This window comes from Haliotis asinina, chromosome 3, assembly GCF_037392515.1.
Source record: "Haliotis asinina isolate JCU_RB_2024 chromosome 3, JCU_Hal_asi_v2, whole genome shotgun sequence".
NCBI lineage: Eukaryota > Metazoa > Mollusca > Gastropoda > Lepetellida > Haliotidae > Haliotis > Haliotis asinina.
This window is the reverse complement of record NC_090282.1, coordinates 13,292,576-13,313,384: the sequence shown is the minus strand read 5'-3', so window position 1 is coordinate 13,313,384 and position 20,809 is coordinate 13,292,576. Positions and strand designations below refer to the sequence as shown.

The 20,809-nt window shown below is 37.5% G+C and overlaps 1 protein-coding gene across 1 annotated transcript in view; it reads right to left on the bottom strand.

Annotated features, from left to right (window-relative positions):
• Positions 1-20,809, bottom strand: part of LOC137279235 (potassium voltage-gated channel subfamily KQT member 1-like) — a 157,091-nt gene that overhangs the window by 12,541 nt on the left and 123,741 nt on the right. The window contains exons 6-8 of the mRNA XM_067811736.1: positions 4,486-4,596; positions 3,766-3,950; positions 3,055-3,255 (exon numbers count right to left, since the gene is read on the bottom strand). Coding sequence (XP_067667837.1) covers positions 3,055-3,255; positions 3,766-3,950; positions 4,486-4,596 — 497 coding nt within the window. The remainder of the gene's footprint in view (positions 1-3,054; positions 3,256-3,765; positions 3,951-4,485; positions 4,597-20,809) is intronic.

The window sequence follows — 20,809 nt, the reverse complement described above, 5'->3', positions numbered from 1 at the left end:
GATCTATAGGTTTACTAAGGACATAATCCATTGCTGTTATCCGACTGGCTGCCATTGGTCACGTGTTTGATTTTGAAGATTCACGATCCTTACAGCAGACGGTGGCAAATAAGCGTCATTAGAAACTAGTTTTTAGATTTAGATTGCTCCTTACAAATTGGAAAATACTCTTGGCAAGGTTGCTGTTCAGAGCTTTCGAACAATACCCACCATCAAACGAATTGCCGCCTCACATATTATTTGTATGGAATTTCGAAAACGGAGGTATTAACACCAGTTGTATCCCGTTACCAGGCGGAAAGCCATTGATATTGGGGAAAAGACAACCAATGATATTATTTGAGAAATCTATAGTAATAATTTTCCGATTGCTTCTAAGATTGTCATCACAGGGCACTGACGACCAGAAAAATACTTTCGTGAAATTGTGCCTCATCGACCCCCTTCTACAGACAACATTCTTTGGTCCCCAAAATTTGGCTTATACACAGTAATATACATTATACTGCCGAAAGAAAAATATGCGTGGACCCCAGACCATTTCAATATACACCCCCTACCCCACAAATGCATTTTAAGGGATAATAATTTTGTACAAATAAATGCTATTTCATACAGGAAAAGAAATGATACAAAATATGAAACAATTGCCAGTAATATCAATATTTGTACGTATTCTTCCTTTGATAATTACTTATGCCAATCACATGTACATGTTATTCGGCCTCCAAAACAGAAATCCAGACAATACCTCAAGATACTGAAGGACAGTGTTATATGAAGAAAAAGTAGTATAGTTAAGATTTTTTAATGGTCTTGTCTCCACTTGTTACACATCATGTCCAACTGAGACAATTATTTCTTATATGTGCACCTGTGTCATCCACACATACAAGTTTAGCTGAAGGGATCAGACAGCCTAGGTCCATTTGTTAGAATGCTTTAGGCTGAATATTAACAAAGTAATGACCAAAATACGACACCATACAAAATCACAAATAGTTCTCTACTGCATGTGTTCTCATTCCCATGGTCATTTGGTCAGACCTGTGTTATTTTTATCACAATAATAACCTTCAGTTGTAGCAATAATGCTCTATTATACTATAATATTTATAGAATGACTATTGTAAGGAAATTTCATTAATGATAAAATACAACCATGTAATGTATTTTCCCAGAATGAAGCTAATAATATTCATTCTTGCAGTTAATAGAAAAAGGGACCTCAAAAGATCTACTTGTTTCACAATATATCAGGACCATGTGACATGCAATGTCAATAGCAGACACATCAGTCAGCGCACAACATTGCCACAAGAACATTCCTTTTCCTTGAACATTTACAATTTACACTTTGATGGATGATATCAAAGATCTCATCTCCAGTTTCAGTTTAATCAATAATTACCTGAAACATTACCTTAATTGAAAATGCATTGATTGTTATAGACACCCTTGATATAGAGACAACCTTGTTATAGAGACAACCCTGTTAAAGAGACACCTTTCTTATAAAGACACCCTTGTTACAGGGACCACCTTTTCAAATTGACAGCCTAGATATAGGATAGGGAATAATATTTCATTATATGTTATTGGCTGATTTAATGTGTTGTTGTTCAACATGTCACTAAGAATTAGTTGCGATAGGTTATTTCAGAACATTGTCAGGAATTTGCAAATATATTACACATTCTTTGCGAAATTTCTCTTTGTTTCTCATAAGTTGTTGCTACACAACTTAAATATTTATACATAAAAAGTGTAAATATTATGTAATATATTTGGACAGGCACTTGAAAATATTAACACTGAGATGGTGTTTAGCCAACTAGTTTCCAAGCTTCTTACATGATATGAAGTCTGACACTCCTAGCATTTACAAGCGAAAAACAATTATTTGTCAGTTGCATGTATCCGGTAACCAAATTTGATGAGTAAGAATTGTAAAATATGAACTAATTTACATAATAATTATTCATGATTGTGAAACAGGTGGAAGTCAAAGTGTTCTGAATTTTACCTGTGAATTGGGCATTGGTATTCCCTACCCTCATTACAAAGATGGCCTGAGAGGCAACCAGGTCAAAAATAACATTCCGTTCACACATTTGTGAAATGATGACATCCACGTCCTTTGTCTGGTAATGTTTCCATCTAACCCTGAGCCAATATTCTTCCATTACAAACCAACCTCCTAAATATTTATCATCTGCAGTACAACAGTCTTTATTCTCTTACCATCATTTATCATCATCAACTGACACTGAACCATCCAAAACTTTGACACAAAACACAATCTTCTGTTTACATAAACTAAACCTTTCTCTATGAAAACCATGATGAAATGAACTTGCATACACTAAAGTATTTAAAAAATATTCAACTGAAAAGATGAAGATGACACAAACAGTAATTGCTGAAGGCTTTTAACCAATGAATTATGCAACAGATCCTTGTGTACAACAGCCACTGGCAAACTATGAGACAAAACATTTGATTCTGAAGTAGGATTTCAAGAAGCCTGTCATTGAAATTAAAAATTCCTTGCTAAAAACAACACAGACAACTTGTGTGGTGTTTCCTGAAACTTCCATGATGGCTACAAGTGAAGGCCAGAACATTCAAACATGACGTGTAGAACTAGTTTTTATTTCGATGATTTGTGTGTGTGTGCCAAGATAAGTTGCCTGATAAATTTTGTTTCGTTTTTTGTGAAGTTCACTTCGCTATAAGAAAGTATGGTGAACTTTCAGAAAGTTTTCAACTAAGAACTTCCACAGACAGCCCTTCAAGGAAACAACTGAACATATCACCAAGGAGATGCATAAATTCTATTCATTTGAAGTTTTGGTGAAGATGTGAACAGTAAAATCTGTGCTGACTGACTCAAAATCTTCCAAGATATTCCATACCACCACCAAACTGCTGTACACATAATTACCTAAACAAGAGACATTCACCCTCATTAAACAAGAAGTCAACTGTCCACTAAATAATGTTAATTTACATCCTAATCTTTGAAACTCCTCATGTGCAGTCATGGCGTACCTGTTGAGAGCATCTGGTACATCCTCCTCTGTGTTGGAGTGATGCATCTTCTTGCTGTTCTGTCGGGGGGTCATGGGGGACTGTATCCCACCTTTGTCCCCACTGCTGTTTTCTCGAGATGTTGAATTTGTACCAGACCTTTCTCTGCGCCGTGTTGAGAATCTACTCACAAATGACGCATTGTTCTTCCAAGGCCTTTCTCTGTGGCAACCAAACAAAGACTGTTAAATATGTTAAAGGGGAGCTACACCCAGGAAAATTGGCACACCTTGTAAGTTGTATTCAAGATAGTGAAATAACACTCTGTGTGGGAAATAAAATGTTATTGGCATATCAATCCAACATTTATGATAACTAAATTAATACACAGAGACTATGTTTCATGCATATGATAAATGATGACGTAACAAATACCCAGTATGTCAAACAGTTCACTTACTAATTTTGAAACATGAAAATCTAAATGCACATATGATCCATCATAAAAAAATAAAACAAAAAGAGTGTAGTGAGTTACTGAAGAGAGCCAAGTGACTTACCTAAATATCATAATCTTACAAAAACCTTATTATTTACTGACTGTTTTTGTGTGGTAGTAATATAATATGTAAACTGCCCAGTCCATTGTGTGTGCTCATACTGCAGGCTTCCAATTTCCTTCATTATATACAGTAAAATACGTCTGACCTTTAACCAAGGGGAATAACTCACAAAGTTGGACTAGGGCATGGCACCATGTGGGGCTTCCACGTGGCAAGGGACATGGAGTTTTCATCTGCTGCATAACACCGCCACAGGCACTGTATGAGTTGAGCAGCGGGTACACGACGACGGTTCAGGTGTTTCTGTCGTTGCTGTTGCTGTACTTTCAAGGCAAATCCTGAACCCAAAATACCCTTGCAAAAAGGACAAATTATCACATTACATTGCACACCCTTATGAGTCTGCTTCAGGTAATTTCAAGGCTGATCTCAGAGTTAGATCTGAACAAACTTACAGGTAGCCATATGTTAATTTGTTTAAAGGAGGGCCTGAATGTTTCTAAACTGTTTCATTATGATGTAATGTTCATATTATGATCTGAAATACACAAACATTTAGTCAAACATGAATGTTTACAACTACTTTGAGGCATCATTTTCTAAACATTTTTCATCAGAGATTTATCAGGGTGGAGGTACTTTATATTGTTTACCAGATGCAAGATACAACATTTATTCACAACAAAGCATTTTAGCAAGGTATTGAATGGCATCTAGCACTATAAATGTTTGCCATGACCCACTCATATATTGTTAAAGGACTGTGAGTTCTCCTCAACACATGGCCATATAATTCCTATTTCACAGGTCTCTGTAAATTTCTTGACATGCATGTTCATTCATGTCTGGGGAAACATTTGTGTGATAATGTAAATAATGTTTGACTTACAGCTGGCAACGCAAAAAATGATATTCCCAGAATGGCAGAAAAGGAAGCTATCAATTTTCCTCCCCAGGTTGTAGGCACCACGTCCCCATACCCAACTGTACAAAGCGTCACCTGAAATATGAGGTGTACTCAATAACAGAAAGTGTACACAGCTTCACCGGCAACATAAGGTGTACTCATTAATGCAAAGTGTACACAGCTCCACCTGAAACATAAGGTGTACTCATTGACACAAAGCGTACACAGCTTCACCTGAAACATAAGGTGTACTCATTGACACAAAGATGTACCCACTAATGCAAGATGTACTGCTTCAACTGCAACATAAGGTGTATTCATTAACAATATGTTCAGAGTTCCACCAAGAGGACAGCCTTGCCTGTACCACCAAATGTACCCAAGTGTGTAGTTTCATAACCAACATAAGGTCACCAAGCAACCAGAAGTGTACAGATGAAAACAATTTGCCTTTACAAAATCTTAATTCAATACCTCAGAAGATCCAACATACCATCTCACAAGAACCACCATATCACTCCGTCACTCCTCATAAGATCTATCACACTATCTGCCAAGATCCATCATACCACCTCAAAAGATCCAACTCACCACCTCACAAGATCCATCATACCACCTCACAAGATCTTCCATAACTCCTCACATGATCAATCACACCACCTCAAAAGATCCAACTCACCACCTCACAAGATCCACCACACCACCTCACAAGATCCAACTCACCACCTCACAAGATCCACCACACCACCTCAAAAGATCCAACTCACCACCTCACAAGATCCATCATACCACCTCACAAGATCTTCCATAACTCCTCACATGATCAATCACACCACCTCAAAAGATCCAACTCACCACCTCAAAAGATCCAACTCACCACCTCACAAGATCCATCATACCACCTCACAAGATCCAACTCACCACCTCACAAGATCCATCATACCACCTCACAAGATCTTCCATAACTCCTCACATGATCAATCACACCACCTCAAAAGATCCAACTCACCACCTCACAAGATCCAACTCACCACCTCACAAGATCCACCACACCACCTCACAAGATACAACTCACCACCTCACAAGATCCACCACACCACCTCACAAGATCCAACTCACCACCTCACAAGATCCATCATACCACCTCACAAGATCTTCCATAACTCCTCACATGATCAATCACACCACCTCAAAAGATCCAACTCACCACCTCACAAGATCCAACTCACCACCTCACAAGATCCACCACACCACCTCACAAGATCCACCACACCACCTCACAAGATCCACCACACCACCTCACAAGATACAACTCACCACCTCACAAGATCCACCACACCACCTCACAAGATACAACTCACCACCTCACAAGATCCAACTCACCACCTCACAAGATCCACCACACAATCTCACAAGATCCAACTCACCACCTCACATGATCAATCACACCACCTCACAAGATCCACCACACCACCTCACAAGATCCACCACAACACCTCACAAGATCCAACTCACCACCTCACAAGATCCAACTCACCACCTCACAAAATCCACCATAACTGCACGTATGAAATATTCAATGGTTTTGCGAAATATCACAGAGAAGAAACAGACAACATCCAAGCAACAGGTGAAGATATGATGTCTGATAACTACACATTCCATCTCCATATTCAGTAGTCTGCAAACAAGTCTAAGGGAATTCAATACCAACTTTGTCATGTCTCTATATTAACCTTCATCCATATTCAAACTTGTGTCTGGCCATGAAATAGGTGGTCAACATTCATTGTGGTCACCTCCAGCCCCTAGAGACTGTTGACCTGTGATTATCATGCACTTCCACAGGTTGAGTCTCTGTCTTGTCAACATTAGGGTGTGGTGTGTCTCCATTAAGTACTGGCTCTGTCAAAGATGCAGATACTTTTATTGACTACAAACACAAGTGCATGACTATGTCTTCATACACTATATAATACTTCTCAACACATGCTAAGGAGCTCATGTATAAAGATTACTGCCGTAGCAAAGTGTGAGTAGTACAGGTTGACTCAGAAACTGTTTTTCATTCTTCTTAATCACACGAAATCTGCTTGTTTTATAAAACATCTTTGAGAAAATTTCATTAATGATTTTCTGTTTGTATCCTCCTGCCTTTTGGGGATGGGGGAAGGAAAATCAGAAAATAATTATTGAATTGGTCTGGCTTTTATCTGATTATTTTCCCAACTTTTCTAAACCAAGACTTGAAAATTTTAAGAACAGTCTGGCCTAGCATGGGTTTGATTACTTTGTACTAGGTCAGTCTTGATACCAGTTCTAATGATGATTTGTTCCCACTGGGCTGATGGACATACCTACCAAACATGGTCAATGTGTCATCGATCAAAAGATCTTACTGACAAGCTCAATCTTGTTCAGTTGAAATCAAGCTAATTCCCATATTAGCTGGAGCTGATCTGGGTAATCCTTGTCTGAGACTTAATCATTGGGATCCATACTGACACGAGGGAGGCACATGAACGCATCCATATGACCTGATATAGTCCTGGTGATGGTGAGTCCGGCTACTGGAAGCACATCTGCAATTAATATCTTGTAGCAGGTACATTTGTAAGGAGCTAAAACTGTGCCAACATCCCTACAACTGAACCTAGTGTTGCTGAACTGACACACTGAACCAGGATGAAGCAGAAGCACAAAACTGTTTAGTTATTTATGACATTAATTGTTCACAACACATATTCCAGCAATATGGAGGGAGCCTGTAAATTCAAGTAATACATATATGATAATGGACAAGTGCCTGGTTCCACGTGCTTAAAGCACTAAGATATTACTCTGGTTAACCTGACCTGACTGTGAGGTTCTAAAAGACTAAAAGTCAGATGACTTATCCCACTGGGTACCCATTCACTGCTGGATACAGACAATCCAGTACTACATACTATGACTGATCACTCTGTCTAGGTTTGATGACATGCTATCAACACATGATCGAGACTGGTAACACGATCTGATAACTGCCCTCCAAGGACCAACACAGGTTGTTTTTCACTATGCATGACTTAGACTTGTGAGGAAGACATGTAACATAGTGATGGGCGATGCAGGATACAGTAGGAAAGTTTTCCTAATCCAGTTTCCCACTGTAACTTGGTAAAATATTCCTGAGGAAAGCATGTCTTTAAAAAATTCCTCAGGGGTTCAAAGATTTCTTGAAAAAGTGTTCTCAGTAAAACATTCTTGTGGCAATACTGACCTTGGTGAAAGAATCACAGGGGACAGTTGTGTTACTACACCAGGAGTTTGTCTTCAAAGAAATGAATTGAGCTACTGTTGTAATTCTCATAGTTTAATACAGAGCTTGGCAGTTATAGCTTTATAGTGAGTGAGTGAGTGAGTGAGTGAGTGAGTGAGTGAGTGAGTGAGTGAGTGAGAGTAGTTTTACTTTGCTTTTAGAAACATTCCATAAATGCTAACTCACCAATATGTGCACACATGACGAGGTAAACACGTCTGCTGAGAACGTCACCACTGTGCTAGGCACTAGGTATAGCAATGCTTATGGGTTTAGCAAAAATGTTCTAAGACTGGAATCAATAAAGGTTTATTTCCTTCACACATACTGAAATCTATTCTAACTGGTGTTACTGGAAACTCACACTCTCATATACAAGTAGACCTTTATGACAAACTAATCACTCAATGAGACGGATTTCAGGATGGCTAAATGATATAAGTTTGGGAGTATTTCTGTTCCATTTTCAAAAGTGTTTGCAATACTACTTACACTAATATTATGATTCTTCTCAAACATTGACTAAGTACATTCTGGTATACTGGCCATGAGTAAGAGTGCGAGTTGGCATGTGAATGAGACTGAGTGGGTTTGAGTGAGAGTGAGAGTGAGAGTGAGAGTGAGAGTGAGAGTGAGAGTGAGAGTGAGAGTGAGTGAGTGAGTGAGTGAGTGAGTGGGTGGGTGGGTGTGTCAATTGGTCGATCAGTGTATGATGGTGAATGGGTGAGTAAAGGCACATGAATGTTTGAGCTGAAGCAGGGCCGAGTAAGCAGGAGAGTGAGAGTGTTCATGCGTGCATGAGTTAAGTAATTGGTCGATGAGCTTTAGAGCACCTAAGTGAGTGAGTAAGTAAGTAGGTGTGGTCTAGGTAGGTGACGACACAGTTTGAAGGAGGGTCCAAAATGACACAGAACATAGCAATTAGTCATTTGTAGGAACCAAATCCACATGCACTGGTATGGTGCCGATAAATCAAGCCTCATAATTTGTGCAAAACTGAATATAATTCCAGACACTATAGCTTTACAGCTAGCAGCTGGTTAAATGTTGTTCTATCACAACCAACCACGTCTAATACCAAGCACTTGAAGATTTGACTCATAAAAAAATAGACCAAGATCTAACAAATGTAATAATTTGATTTAAAAGTAATAACTGGTTCATCAAGATCGAACAAAGTTCAAACAGACATTGAAAACAGATCCAGCAAGACAAAAAGTATTATTCAAACATGTTTTCAAAAGGACAACTGGCAGATTTCCTTCAAGCTGTTCATCTGACCAATTAATGAGAACCCATTTCCTATCCTGGTATCAGACACATGTCTGGTGCATCAACCTTAATCCCCTTCTCATTGAATTTAGTTATAATTCGATACATTTGTTTCCATGCAAAATAAATATGCATTACGAACACTGAAAGTTATGATTTTTGAAATGACAATTGTTGCAAGAAAAAAACAATTCCACAGTCTAAAAGGTCAATAACAGAGAATTACCAGCCTCAGTTATCTGCCAAAAACAGATTTCAAAACAGAACTGATCATTGATGCCACCAGGTATATTTATAAATGGGCAAGTTTGTCATCTCATGTTTGTTAGCTGCCTAATGTCGCTCATTTGTATGCCTGCTAAATAAATGATGCCAGCTTGTAAACAAACCAGACAAGTTCTTTGAGTGGCATTTTAGAAGTTGGGGAGCACAAGTTACATTAAACCAGACAAGGAAGTGATGGACTAAACACATGGATGCTATAGAAGTACAGATAATCTGTGATCTGTAATCTGTACAAATTACACAAATATTTATGTGAAAACTCTTTTCTTGTTATGTCTACTGTGTCCAGTATGATTGAATTTTTGTAAATACTCAGTATATAAGATATTCCAAACGTACACACAAAAATGTCAAATCTCACGATATGTACCGGTTCATTTTAAACTGAGGTATACTGAAAGGTTTTATTTCAACACATGAACACGGCAACTTGCAGTCTTTAATTCTTATCGTTTATCATATTATAGATCAAATATATATAACATTTAAACTTTTAATATTTATAAATTTTTCAATTAATGGAAAATAACAAAATACCCATTTAAGTCTGACTGAGATGAACACAAGCGAGTTCATAACTCATTGACCCAAAAAGTTACCGTTGGCTCTGCTGCCATCATGCATACATTGAATTTGGTAAAACTTAAAGAATATGCTGATTTGGAATTTTATCTGCTGTGTGCAGTGATTCTAAAAATATTACTATTTAGAAATATGTTCACTTTTTAACAATTGGAGGGAGCATGTATGGGGGACAATTGAAACATATATGCCATATGAATATTTAGAAGGAACATTATATTTATTTTCTTTTTTCCCCTCCTGCTTTAAAGTTTTTCTGAGGTAAAAAAGTGAAAAAAAAACAAGAAGTTAAATTGGTCTGTCCTAATTAGGCATTGCAGTTGCTGAGTACAGGGATTCTTTTAGAAAAAAATAAACATTTAGAAGATTGTGTGTGGGTAACAATCCTGAAAAATGTTGAAACACTACTGACCTACAACAAAACAGAGAATCCAGTCCACCAAGAGAGCAGACATAAAACTCAGTACAGACAAATATAAAATCTTCATGCTAGACAGGCATTCCTTGTTCTGGTTATGCAGACTGATTCAGGTGAGCCTCTGTTCAAATCACTTTTTGTCACTTTTACAGGTCAGACTTAGAAACACCTTCCACATGTCTGTCACTTTTCTATTGCTTAACTGATTCAACATTTTTTTAGGGTTTGGTTTAGGATCAGAAAATATGTAACTAAAACCATCATCAGATAATGGATTAGTCACATTTAAAACTGGCATATTTGTTTACATAATTTCCTTCCCAAATATACACATTGTGAAATAAAATCTGCATTTATATTGCTACAGAAACATATTTTTAATTCATCCTACCACTCGTTAAAAGTAGGCAAAACGTATGGATAAACACTTTTTTAATGTAGTTGATTATAATTCTAACTGCTTAGCAAAAAATATGACATAAAAGATAAAATATAAAGGCTATGACCTTAAAGCAAGCAAGTCAGATCAAGAATACACAACTCTTCTAACAGATCAGGAAAGGAATCTTCATACAGAATAATGAATGAACCAGTCTCCCTAAGGAATAATATCTTGTGTTCACTAGCTGAACAAATTACTGATATGGAGTCACGCACTGATCTATAGCTGAAATGGATGGACTCCAGCAATATTCCTGTCTTCATCTGGACCTACTGTTGACAGAGCCCCTCCTGAGTACACCCACATGCTCACTATTGGTAGGTACCCTACAGCTTACAGCAGAGGTTTGGCCGCTTGTTACATTTTATTACCGATGTTATTGCTTCGCCACAGGATTGAAAGTTTAATACCAGTAGGATTATAGAAAATGTCTCTTTTGAGGGCTGTTCTTAGGGAGTTTATGGCACCAATTGCCTCCATTCATTACCAGGGAGAACTTTACGTTCCATAACGATTTTCATGAATTGTTTAAATGTTTCATAAATATCTACAAAATGCTATTTATTTAGCGTAAGCATCACTGGCAAGTTGGCAAATCATCTGACATGGGAAAAGCAGAAATTATGGAACGTACCTGAGGTCATGAACAAAAATAATGTTTCTCATCAGAAGCTTATTTTCAAAATGATCAGGCCATCAGTTTTATTTTGAACTTTCTTACACGAATACAGAAATCAATTTCAACCTCATTTGCTGTCATGTCTGGAAAGTTAACTCTTTGTAAACTTTAATGATGATGTGACATTATCATTACTGAAGTTGATTCTCAAGTTTGAAAGAGCATCGTAACATAGCTGGTGCACCTGTAGGTCCTAACGTAACATTAGGCCACACCACTTTCATTTCTTGTTTTATGGGCTTTTGTCCTTAGAAAACCTTAAGACAGGAGGGAAAAAAAATATAAATAAAATGGCCAATCAAAATAATATTCCAACTAAATACTCAAAGTATTTTACTTTTGGCGATTTATGAAGTGTATGTCTGGCAAAAAGACACTCTAAAACTTTTCTTGAAAGTTTACATTTTTGACCAATAAGAACATTCAGATTTTATTTCTTGGGTGGGGAGAAACAAGAAATATAATTGGTCTGGCCTTATACTGAAATTATATACCAGTGAAATGTTATGTCAGAGAAGTTTATAAATTCTGTAACACTTTCAAGTTTCTTGATGCTCATACTGTTGATCACTGGATTGTCTTGTCCAGACTTGATTATTTACATACCGCAGCAATATAGGTGTAATACTGCTCAGTGCAGCATCAAACAACAAACAAACAAAATGGACGCAGTGGGAAGCTAAACGAATGAGCCCCTTCGTATCAACTTGGAAACATGGGTAAGTATAGTCTGGTTCATAATTATTGAGAATTTTTCTTCTTACTTTGAGCTATCCTAACACCTCAACTGATTCACTGATACTTAAAACTAAGTAATGGTATAAGGGAGGTAACTCATCTTGGCCTACTGAGTATAGTACAATTAGAGTTACCTCCCCTGAATTTGTAGCAGACGTCATTTTCCTCAGCACTGTCAACAATGTCTGCTGAAGATAAAAGAAGGTTGATTTTTGAGATGTGTAATCAAGGAATTGATGATGTAAATACATTGGCAGAGAGAACAGGAACTCCTCTTTCTACTGTGTATAGGATTAGGAAGAATTTTAAAGAGGGAAAGGATTTTGGGCACCAGAAAGGAGCAGGGAGACCCAGAAAACTGGACTTCTCAGATCGCGTCCGGCTGGGAATTTTAGCGTCTAAAAAGCAAAGGGCAAGCATCTCCAACATCAGGTATGAAATGATAGAAAGGGGATCAACAGTTGTATCAAAATCTACAGTTAGAAGAAATTTGATTGATCTTGGATGGGAGAAAAAGACTGGAATTCCTTCTCCTCTCATGAAACAAGAACATAAAGACAGGCGTGTTGAGTGGTGTTTGGCACATGAAAACTTTGACTGGGAAAATGTGATTTTTACTGGTGAAAGCTCAATATGGGTATATCCCAATAATGTGAAAATATGGACAAAGTCTGCGTCAGCACCGTTGTATCGACGACCTAAATACAGCCCAAAGTTTCATGTATGGGGAGGGATATCCTTATTAGGAACGACCCCGCTGTGTGTGTTTGAGGGAAATCTGACAAGTCAACGCTACACTAACATATAAGATAATTTTCTCCTTCCAAGTGCACATGTGTTTTATGGAAATGACTGGATTTTGCAGCATGATAATGATCCTAAACACACCGCAAAACATGCCAAGCAGTGGTTTCAGGAGAAAAATGTGACTGCATTACCATTTCCTGCATATAGTCCTGACTTAAATCCCATTGAGAACATTTGGGGGATGATGAAGGAATGTGTGAATCAAAAGGAGTTGACAAAAATTGAAGACATGAAGAGAGAAGTGGTCCGATAGTGGGACAGCATAACTCACGAGACACTAACCTCTCTGATAGGAAGTATGCCTACCCGTCTTAGACTGTGCCGTGAAGCTCAAGGAGACTTGATAAAATATTAAATTGTTACCTACACAACATGAAAAGGTCAGTTCACTTTCACAATACATTCAATTTTATCTGATTTGTTCTCGTTTAAAAATATGAAATGCTTTAGCTATTCTCAATAATTTTGAACCATACTGTATGTCTTTAATATATTATGTCGATCTAAAATTAAACAAAACTTAAGTCATATTTCCTTTGCTAACTTTAGAAACTGCACAGTAACATGAATGAAAGCCACCATTTACAATATGGCGCAAAACGATCTAGATCTGCTGCGTTCTTGGTTTTTACATTAACACAGACTCAAATAGAAATCACTGTGTAAAATGTTCAGCCTCTGAATAAAACAGAGCACGAAGCACTGGATGGATGCAGACATTATGAAAAGTAGTGCCCCCTAAATGTCTTCATTTCTGTGATTTATCGGACAGTGATTTCAAGCTTATCCGATCTGAATATGAATATGAATAACACCATCAATCATATGAAATAATTTTTTACATTAATGCTGCCAACATTGTCACTAACAAGCTCTAACTAATTACATCAACGTTTAGAAAAAAGTCTTTTGGTTCCTTATTTTTTTTCTATTCTGTACCTCTCCTATTACCTATCTATTCAAAGAAGTGCACTGAACAACTGTATATTGAATAATGAATAAATGAATACATGTGACAAGTTGATCATAATGATCATCATCATGATGATGATCATCATCACATGCCACTGACTCACCATAACTGCTTGTTATATCGACAAAGGCCTACCCAATAATGTTTCGCAGACCACACAAAAAAGGCACCGGACTACATACGCCCATTCACAGTGAGAAATCACTAGCTGAATTACATTAGTTTTACTAATTGTTTTCCTTTAAAAAGTATTTCTGTAATCGCTAAAACCATAAAATATTTTTAAAAAAAAACCCCGGGAATATCCTGTTCAGCTTCGTTGTTACAATCATGCACAAAAACAAATTGCCTTAAGAGGTGGACCACTCAAGAAATGCTGAATACAGGCAATGCATGTCAATCAATTTATCATGATTTATTTCAGATAAGTATTGATTGTGACTTGATGACAGACTGGCGCTTGTAGAGACCATGCCTTGTCATTCTTCAACTCCAAGGAGTTTATAGTGATCAGTGTCTTTACATTGCACTGAAGTCTAATCAGCCCTAGCTAGTTCTTTCTTCCTATTGACGAGGCATTAGATGATCAATTTAGATTATGTTTTATCTTGTATTTGCAGAATGAAAATCGATTTGGCCACACACGTTAACGATGCTTCAAGCTTTACTTTTTTGTCTTCAATCATGATCCATTTAATGCAGGTAATCTGTGACTTAGCCGGCTGTTTTGTGCATGGATGTGTGCTGCTTAATGTGTATGCACAGCATCCTGTACGGCGACACACTTCAGTGGGGCTGTTTCCATTTACCAGCCGTTAAACTTCCATCCGTCTAGGAGTTACGACTTTCATCGCATGGTAATGCTGTACAAACCCTTTTTCTAAAATAACCACAGCAACCGTGCATGAATATGTTAAAAAGGAAAAAAACTACTATATAAGTTATTAACCACAGATGGATGGATGGATGGATGGATGGATGTACCTCTCTATGGTTGGTTTGAAGGGTTAGCGACTTATAGCAGAGTGGGTATAAGTGGACTGGGGTATGGTCTCAAGAAGTGTACTATCTCAAGAAGGAAGATAACTCTAAATGAAAATTGTTGACAAGGGTAGGTAACTCTTGTCAATAATACACATTTCAAATGTAGACCAATGAAATAGAACAGAATCCTCCAACACTGAATACATTTACTGTGATAACGGTATGAAGAAACAGGCTTATTTCCTGACGATGTTCATCCGACTGTGAGTGAAATAACAGGTTCTCCTGATCAAATTTTGTTGAGTTGGGTTGTTAGCATATGTCGTTTACTGAGCCACTGAAACAAGCAAAATGCAGGTTTTGGTGGATAAGGTCAAGGTCATGCATTTACATGACAAACCAAAACAGGGTACTTGAGTCTTAGTCACCTAGTGACAAATATGTTCTCAGTTGTTTTCCTTCTCTACCCATCACAATCATAACACAATGTAGAGCAGACAGTCAGGAACTCAAACCGCCATTACAGAACGGTAAATCACCACTACACAGTCAGTCAATATTAATGTGCTTGAAATTATACAGTCAGGAAAATACACCACCAGTGGGTTGGCAACTTCCCGACACATAATAGAGAAAATTTAAGCATAATTGTGAGCCTAAGGTTCATTGTTTACAAAGTCTAAACTGGAACTTTATGTTGATGTTCATGGGCAACTTGGGATAGAAATATATGGTACCTTCACATGGACTCCTAAGTGAGAAAGAAACACTGGCATGTTTGTGTGCTAAATAGACCTGGAACATATGCCCTGTGGAAAATACAATTTGTAGAGTGCAATGAAAATTTTGACAATTTTGTTGCTGCCTTGAAAGTTTTGGCACACGACTCATAATGTATTAGTTTGCATAAGGTATTTGATTATATATCATTGGACTTAGCCACCACTATCTCACATAATCACTAAAGGTCTGGTTATGTTTGTTTTTGTTTGACACTGCACTCATCATCAGTATTCTAGCTATATGGCTGTGGCCTAAAACTGGTAGAATTCCCAGCTCAATGACAGCATACTGAGACACCACAGTGAAATCAGTCATGGATATGGGGTGGTTGGGTATGGGGTAGCCAGTTCCTAAAGTCAATATCGCTGGAATATTGATAAAAGGGGCATAAAAACAAACTCACTCACTCACAAATGCCCCCCACAAGTTTTGTACTTTTAACACCTTTAAACATCATCCACTCACTCGTTCACTTTCATGTATACCCAACAGTATATGGACCTGCAACTGAGAAAATGTATCTCAAAAAGGATTTGGGCTTTATGAGAGTGGATGTGGGCTTTCAACACTGACAGTCTGCTCTCCTGGAAGATGTTCTGCCCATTCATGATGGAGGCAGTTCCATGTCAACAGTTTAGTCTGCACTGGTTTTCACTTTCTCCCTCTCACAGATTGTGACAAACAACATGGAGGTGCACTGAGCACTTCCATCTGCACAAACTGTTACAGCCTCAACAATGCTGTTCTGATATACATTGTCATGGAAACATGTACATGACATTCTTATCTAGCCTTCACAAAACTAAAATCTAGTCAACATTGTTATATTCATCCACAGTTCCATTAAATTCTATGAATGGTGAGATAAACTACAGTCATTTTATTCAAACAGGATTGAATCTTTAGGACCTAAATACAACATTAGATCTATAGCAGGATGGATGGGTAGGCTCCAATGCCATTGGATATGGTTGTCATTTACACTTCAAGATATTTCCCTAGCAAATCATTGTCAGTGTCATCAGTTCTGCCAAACTCAGAATGTATTTATGTCACAATGACTCTCAGATGATAATGGATCCAATCAGGAAAGTACATCTAGAAATGAACGGTGGCAACATTCTAGTTGTTAGCATCCTAGATATAAATCAAGCCCCGTAACGATCTGATCTGACATGAGATAGAACAATGCAACCTAACATATGTATTGCTGGGAGAGGATAAATACTCCACCAGCTCTGATCACAGGGCCTGGATTTCATTTCAGTGCCAAAAGGCAAACAGTTAATAACATTAAGTCTGGCCAGTTGACTTGACAATGGCTATATCTCACTCAATAATCTGCTAAGTGACTTACATAGCTTTCACATGTGACCGCAGGTCATTTCATTCAGGTTTAACAGGATAAAGAGTTTCCGTACTTGTTAGCAAATGATAAGGATTCATGTTCTTGCCAGACAGGTCTTTTCCAGTCTAGGCAGGAAGTATCATGTGAAGGAAAAGGGAAAAATATTTTTGCCTTTTTTGCACGAAAGTCATTACAACTAGTTCTATAACGCTGTACGTAGCTCACCTGTGTGTAGAGTTGACCAGTTGCAGTCAGTATAGATATGACTTGTGTTGAATCACACAACTAACTATAGTCATAAACTATCTACAAATAGTTTACCAATATGGCTGTCATGCTGGCCATATTGATGGTGCAAGGAACTAAGTTGAGAGGATTTAGAAGCATGATCCAGTAAAGATCAAAACATCAAATTTATGAAGCAACTGTACATTTGTACCTTTGCACATGAAACTTAATCTTTCCTGCCAAAGAAAAATACTAATGAGCGTTCTCATTATGAACTGCACAAATCCAATTTTGCATTTCTCTTTGAATAAAATTGTTTGAGTCTTAAATGCAAAGGGAAAACTTTAAAATGCTTTCAAAAGAGTCATCAGAAGATGACATATCCTCCCCAGCCCCTACATATTTGCAAGGGCAAATCATCTGACAGCTACTTGATGTTTTCTAAGATTAAGTTTGAATTGTTTCCATGGAAGTCATGAAAAATATATATGCCATACATCTGTAAAGAGCAAAAGGCACCTCTTCAAGTTCTGTCTCATATATCTGCCAAGATCTGCTGAAAGATATGAAATGGTTTTCTCCGGAAGCGAAGCCTATCCCTCCATTTTGAGACTATGTCAGAATTCCAGTGAAACCTGGAAAAATAACAAGAGTCATCAGAAGATGACACATCCCCCCCAGACCCTACATATTTGAAAGGACAAATCATCTGACAGTTACTCAATGTCTTTTTAGAAACAAAGCCCATCCATCCATTTTGAGACTAAGTCCAAATTGTTTCCATGGAAACCAGCAAATATAAACATGCCAAAACTTTATAAAGGCATGACCGTGTTGTCTGCCTCAAATATCTGCCAAGTTTTGCAGAGAAATATTGAACGGTTTTTGAGTTCTGCTCCGAAAACAAAGCCCATTACTCCATTTTGATACTAAGTCCAAAACATTTGCATGGAACCCAAGAAAATAATAAATCACAAAAAGCTGGAAATAGCAAAAGGCACCACTTCAGGTTCTGACTGTTTTATGTACCAAGTTTTGCAGAAAAATATAGAATGGTTTTTGACTTCTGCTTCGGAAATGAAGCTCACTCCACCATTAGACTAACAGCAAAACGTTCCATGGAAAATCAAAAAAAAATAAAAATGCCAAAATTATGTAAATAGCCAACTGGTTGGACAGACAGACGAGGCGTCAACTATGTCCCTCTGCATTACATGCCGAGGGGATAAAAATGGAAGATGTATTGTGCACGACAAGCTACATATGCATCAAATATTGTTACATTTTAAATAAACATACCTTCATGATGAAAAATCTGAATCATACTTAAATTTAATTTGGGGCATCATAAACAATTGTTGTGCTATTGATGGTGGGAACAAGAACTTCAGTTTCAGCTGTTACTGTTTCTGTAGTTTCTGTCAGTGGACTACACATGACTCACTATGAATGAATAACAGACTACCCATGACATAAACTAGGCAAGAAATGAGCTACAACTGGCACCAGTTACTGTACAACTGCGAGACATTTTGTCACATATTTTCAAAGTATGAAATATGGCCATCATCACAGGCAATACTCATACTTTATGTGGTTCTGTTGTCAAAAGTTTAAAAATTCAGATAAAATTTAGAAAAGATAAAGTACAGAAACAGTGATACTTTAAGAACTGCCTTTACATCAACAATTACCTGACCAAGGGCCATGCCAAACCAACTTAGACCCACAGATGTAGTCCCATAATTGTGTGAACAAGCCTTTGGAGATGGCAAATAGAGGTCTTGATATGATATTAGCAATTAGTCCATAAAACACAGAACTGTAGAATGGAAGCAAAGTCAGATCCTGGAGAAACTCGCATACCTTGTTAACCTGGATTTTAGAAAAACATAATACCTCTGATTTAGATCTATCTAGTACGGTACATAATGTGCCATTGTTTTTGTAATCATGCACAGACTCATCAGCTTGCAGCTGCACAGAAGAATCAAACTGATTTAAACAGATTCAGACAGCAGGCAACCTTAGCAAAGTGCCTCCATCAACATTCAAATTAAAAACAAGTTTGTGAAATTACAATGCATTGATCCAATGGACAAATGATCTAACAGGGCCTTTGAACTGACGAACACAATATATCAACAAGACTAGTTAAAGTCCTTTGCAGCTACTATAGCGAATGTTCTAGCATCACAGGCATTGAAGATGGCTGCTCATTGAGAGTTTTCTAGGTATACATAGTTGAATCTGGTCTTATACACATTTTACAATTGAAAGAGTTATATAAAGCCTTGACTATCTTTAGATCCCAAGAAGCTCAAAGCAAAATATTGCACCCCAAGCCATCTTACTTTGGAAAGTAGAAACACCAAGGGCTAGTCATTCCCTTGAGAGCATCACTGCTTCACAGTCTACCAGATCAATTATCAGGGCATACGCGTGAAATAATTTTGATCAAAAACGCCCAAGTGACCAGCGGTCAGAATGATCGACTTAAACATGATGATCCAACACTCAGGGGAAGCCGGGTCATTAAATCACTGGGCAAGATGTGGTCTGGAACCACACATATAGATCAAGGGGTGATCATTCTCATCTCTGGAGACACTTAGCCAAGATTATCTTTACAAAGAGCCTCCACATTTTAATAAATTCTTTGCTTTAGTAAAGATTTAGACCCTCTGGCACGGTTTGTGATTTTGACATTCAGAAGTCTGTCTGGGATCTGTGCTGATGGACGGTCAATATGAAGATTAGTGGAATGTCAGACAGAGAGGAACAGTTTCACTAGCTTCCAGCCATCAGAGATGGGAAACAGTACGATCAAGGTCAAGTTATTGTTTGTAGTTTTTTAGAAGTGATCTTCCTGTTGGTTTGGTAAAGCTTTGGCAAAAGTATGAATCCTAAAGATGTATAAAACAATGTTCCTTAGTCAAAAAAGATGTAATGATGACCATCCTAAATGTCCAGGTGGGAAATAGTCATGTTGATGCACCTGTTATCTGAAGTAGAACATGAACAGACAAAACCTAAGCATGCAATAGGTCAACATTTATAATATAAGAAGCTGACGTGAAGAGAAAGAGGTCCACAAGTGTAATTCTTTACTTCAGTCTGATACAGATGACATCCTCAAGCTTCTTCACAGTCAGTACTGCTGGAGAATGCTATAACATTTCCAACTACTTCGGTACCTTCACCACAAAACACATAGTCTTGGAGTTAAAAATAACTGGTAAAATCACAAATGCTTTCACAATATTTCAAAATTGTTCATCTCCACAAACATGACACTGCTGTACAATTCCATGAGAGGCATTACCTGCACAACAGTGACAAAATATTATAAGAACATGATATGAATTAGCTTGTGCACATTTAAAACATTTATGAAAAAAAAGGAACATGATTTGTGTCATTTTTAACTAGTTTGGTGCATTTTGTGCAAATCTTTATCTGACAT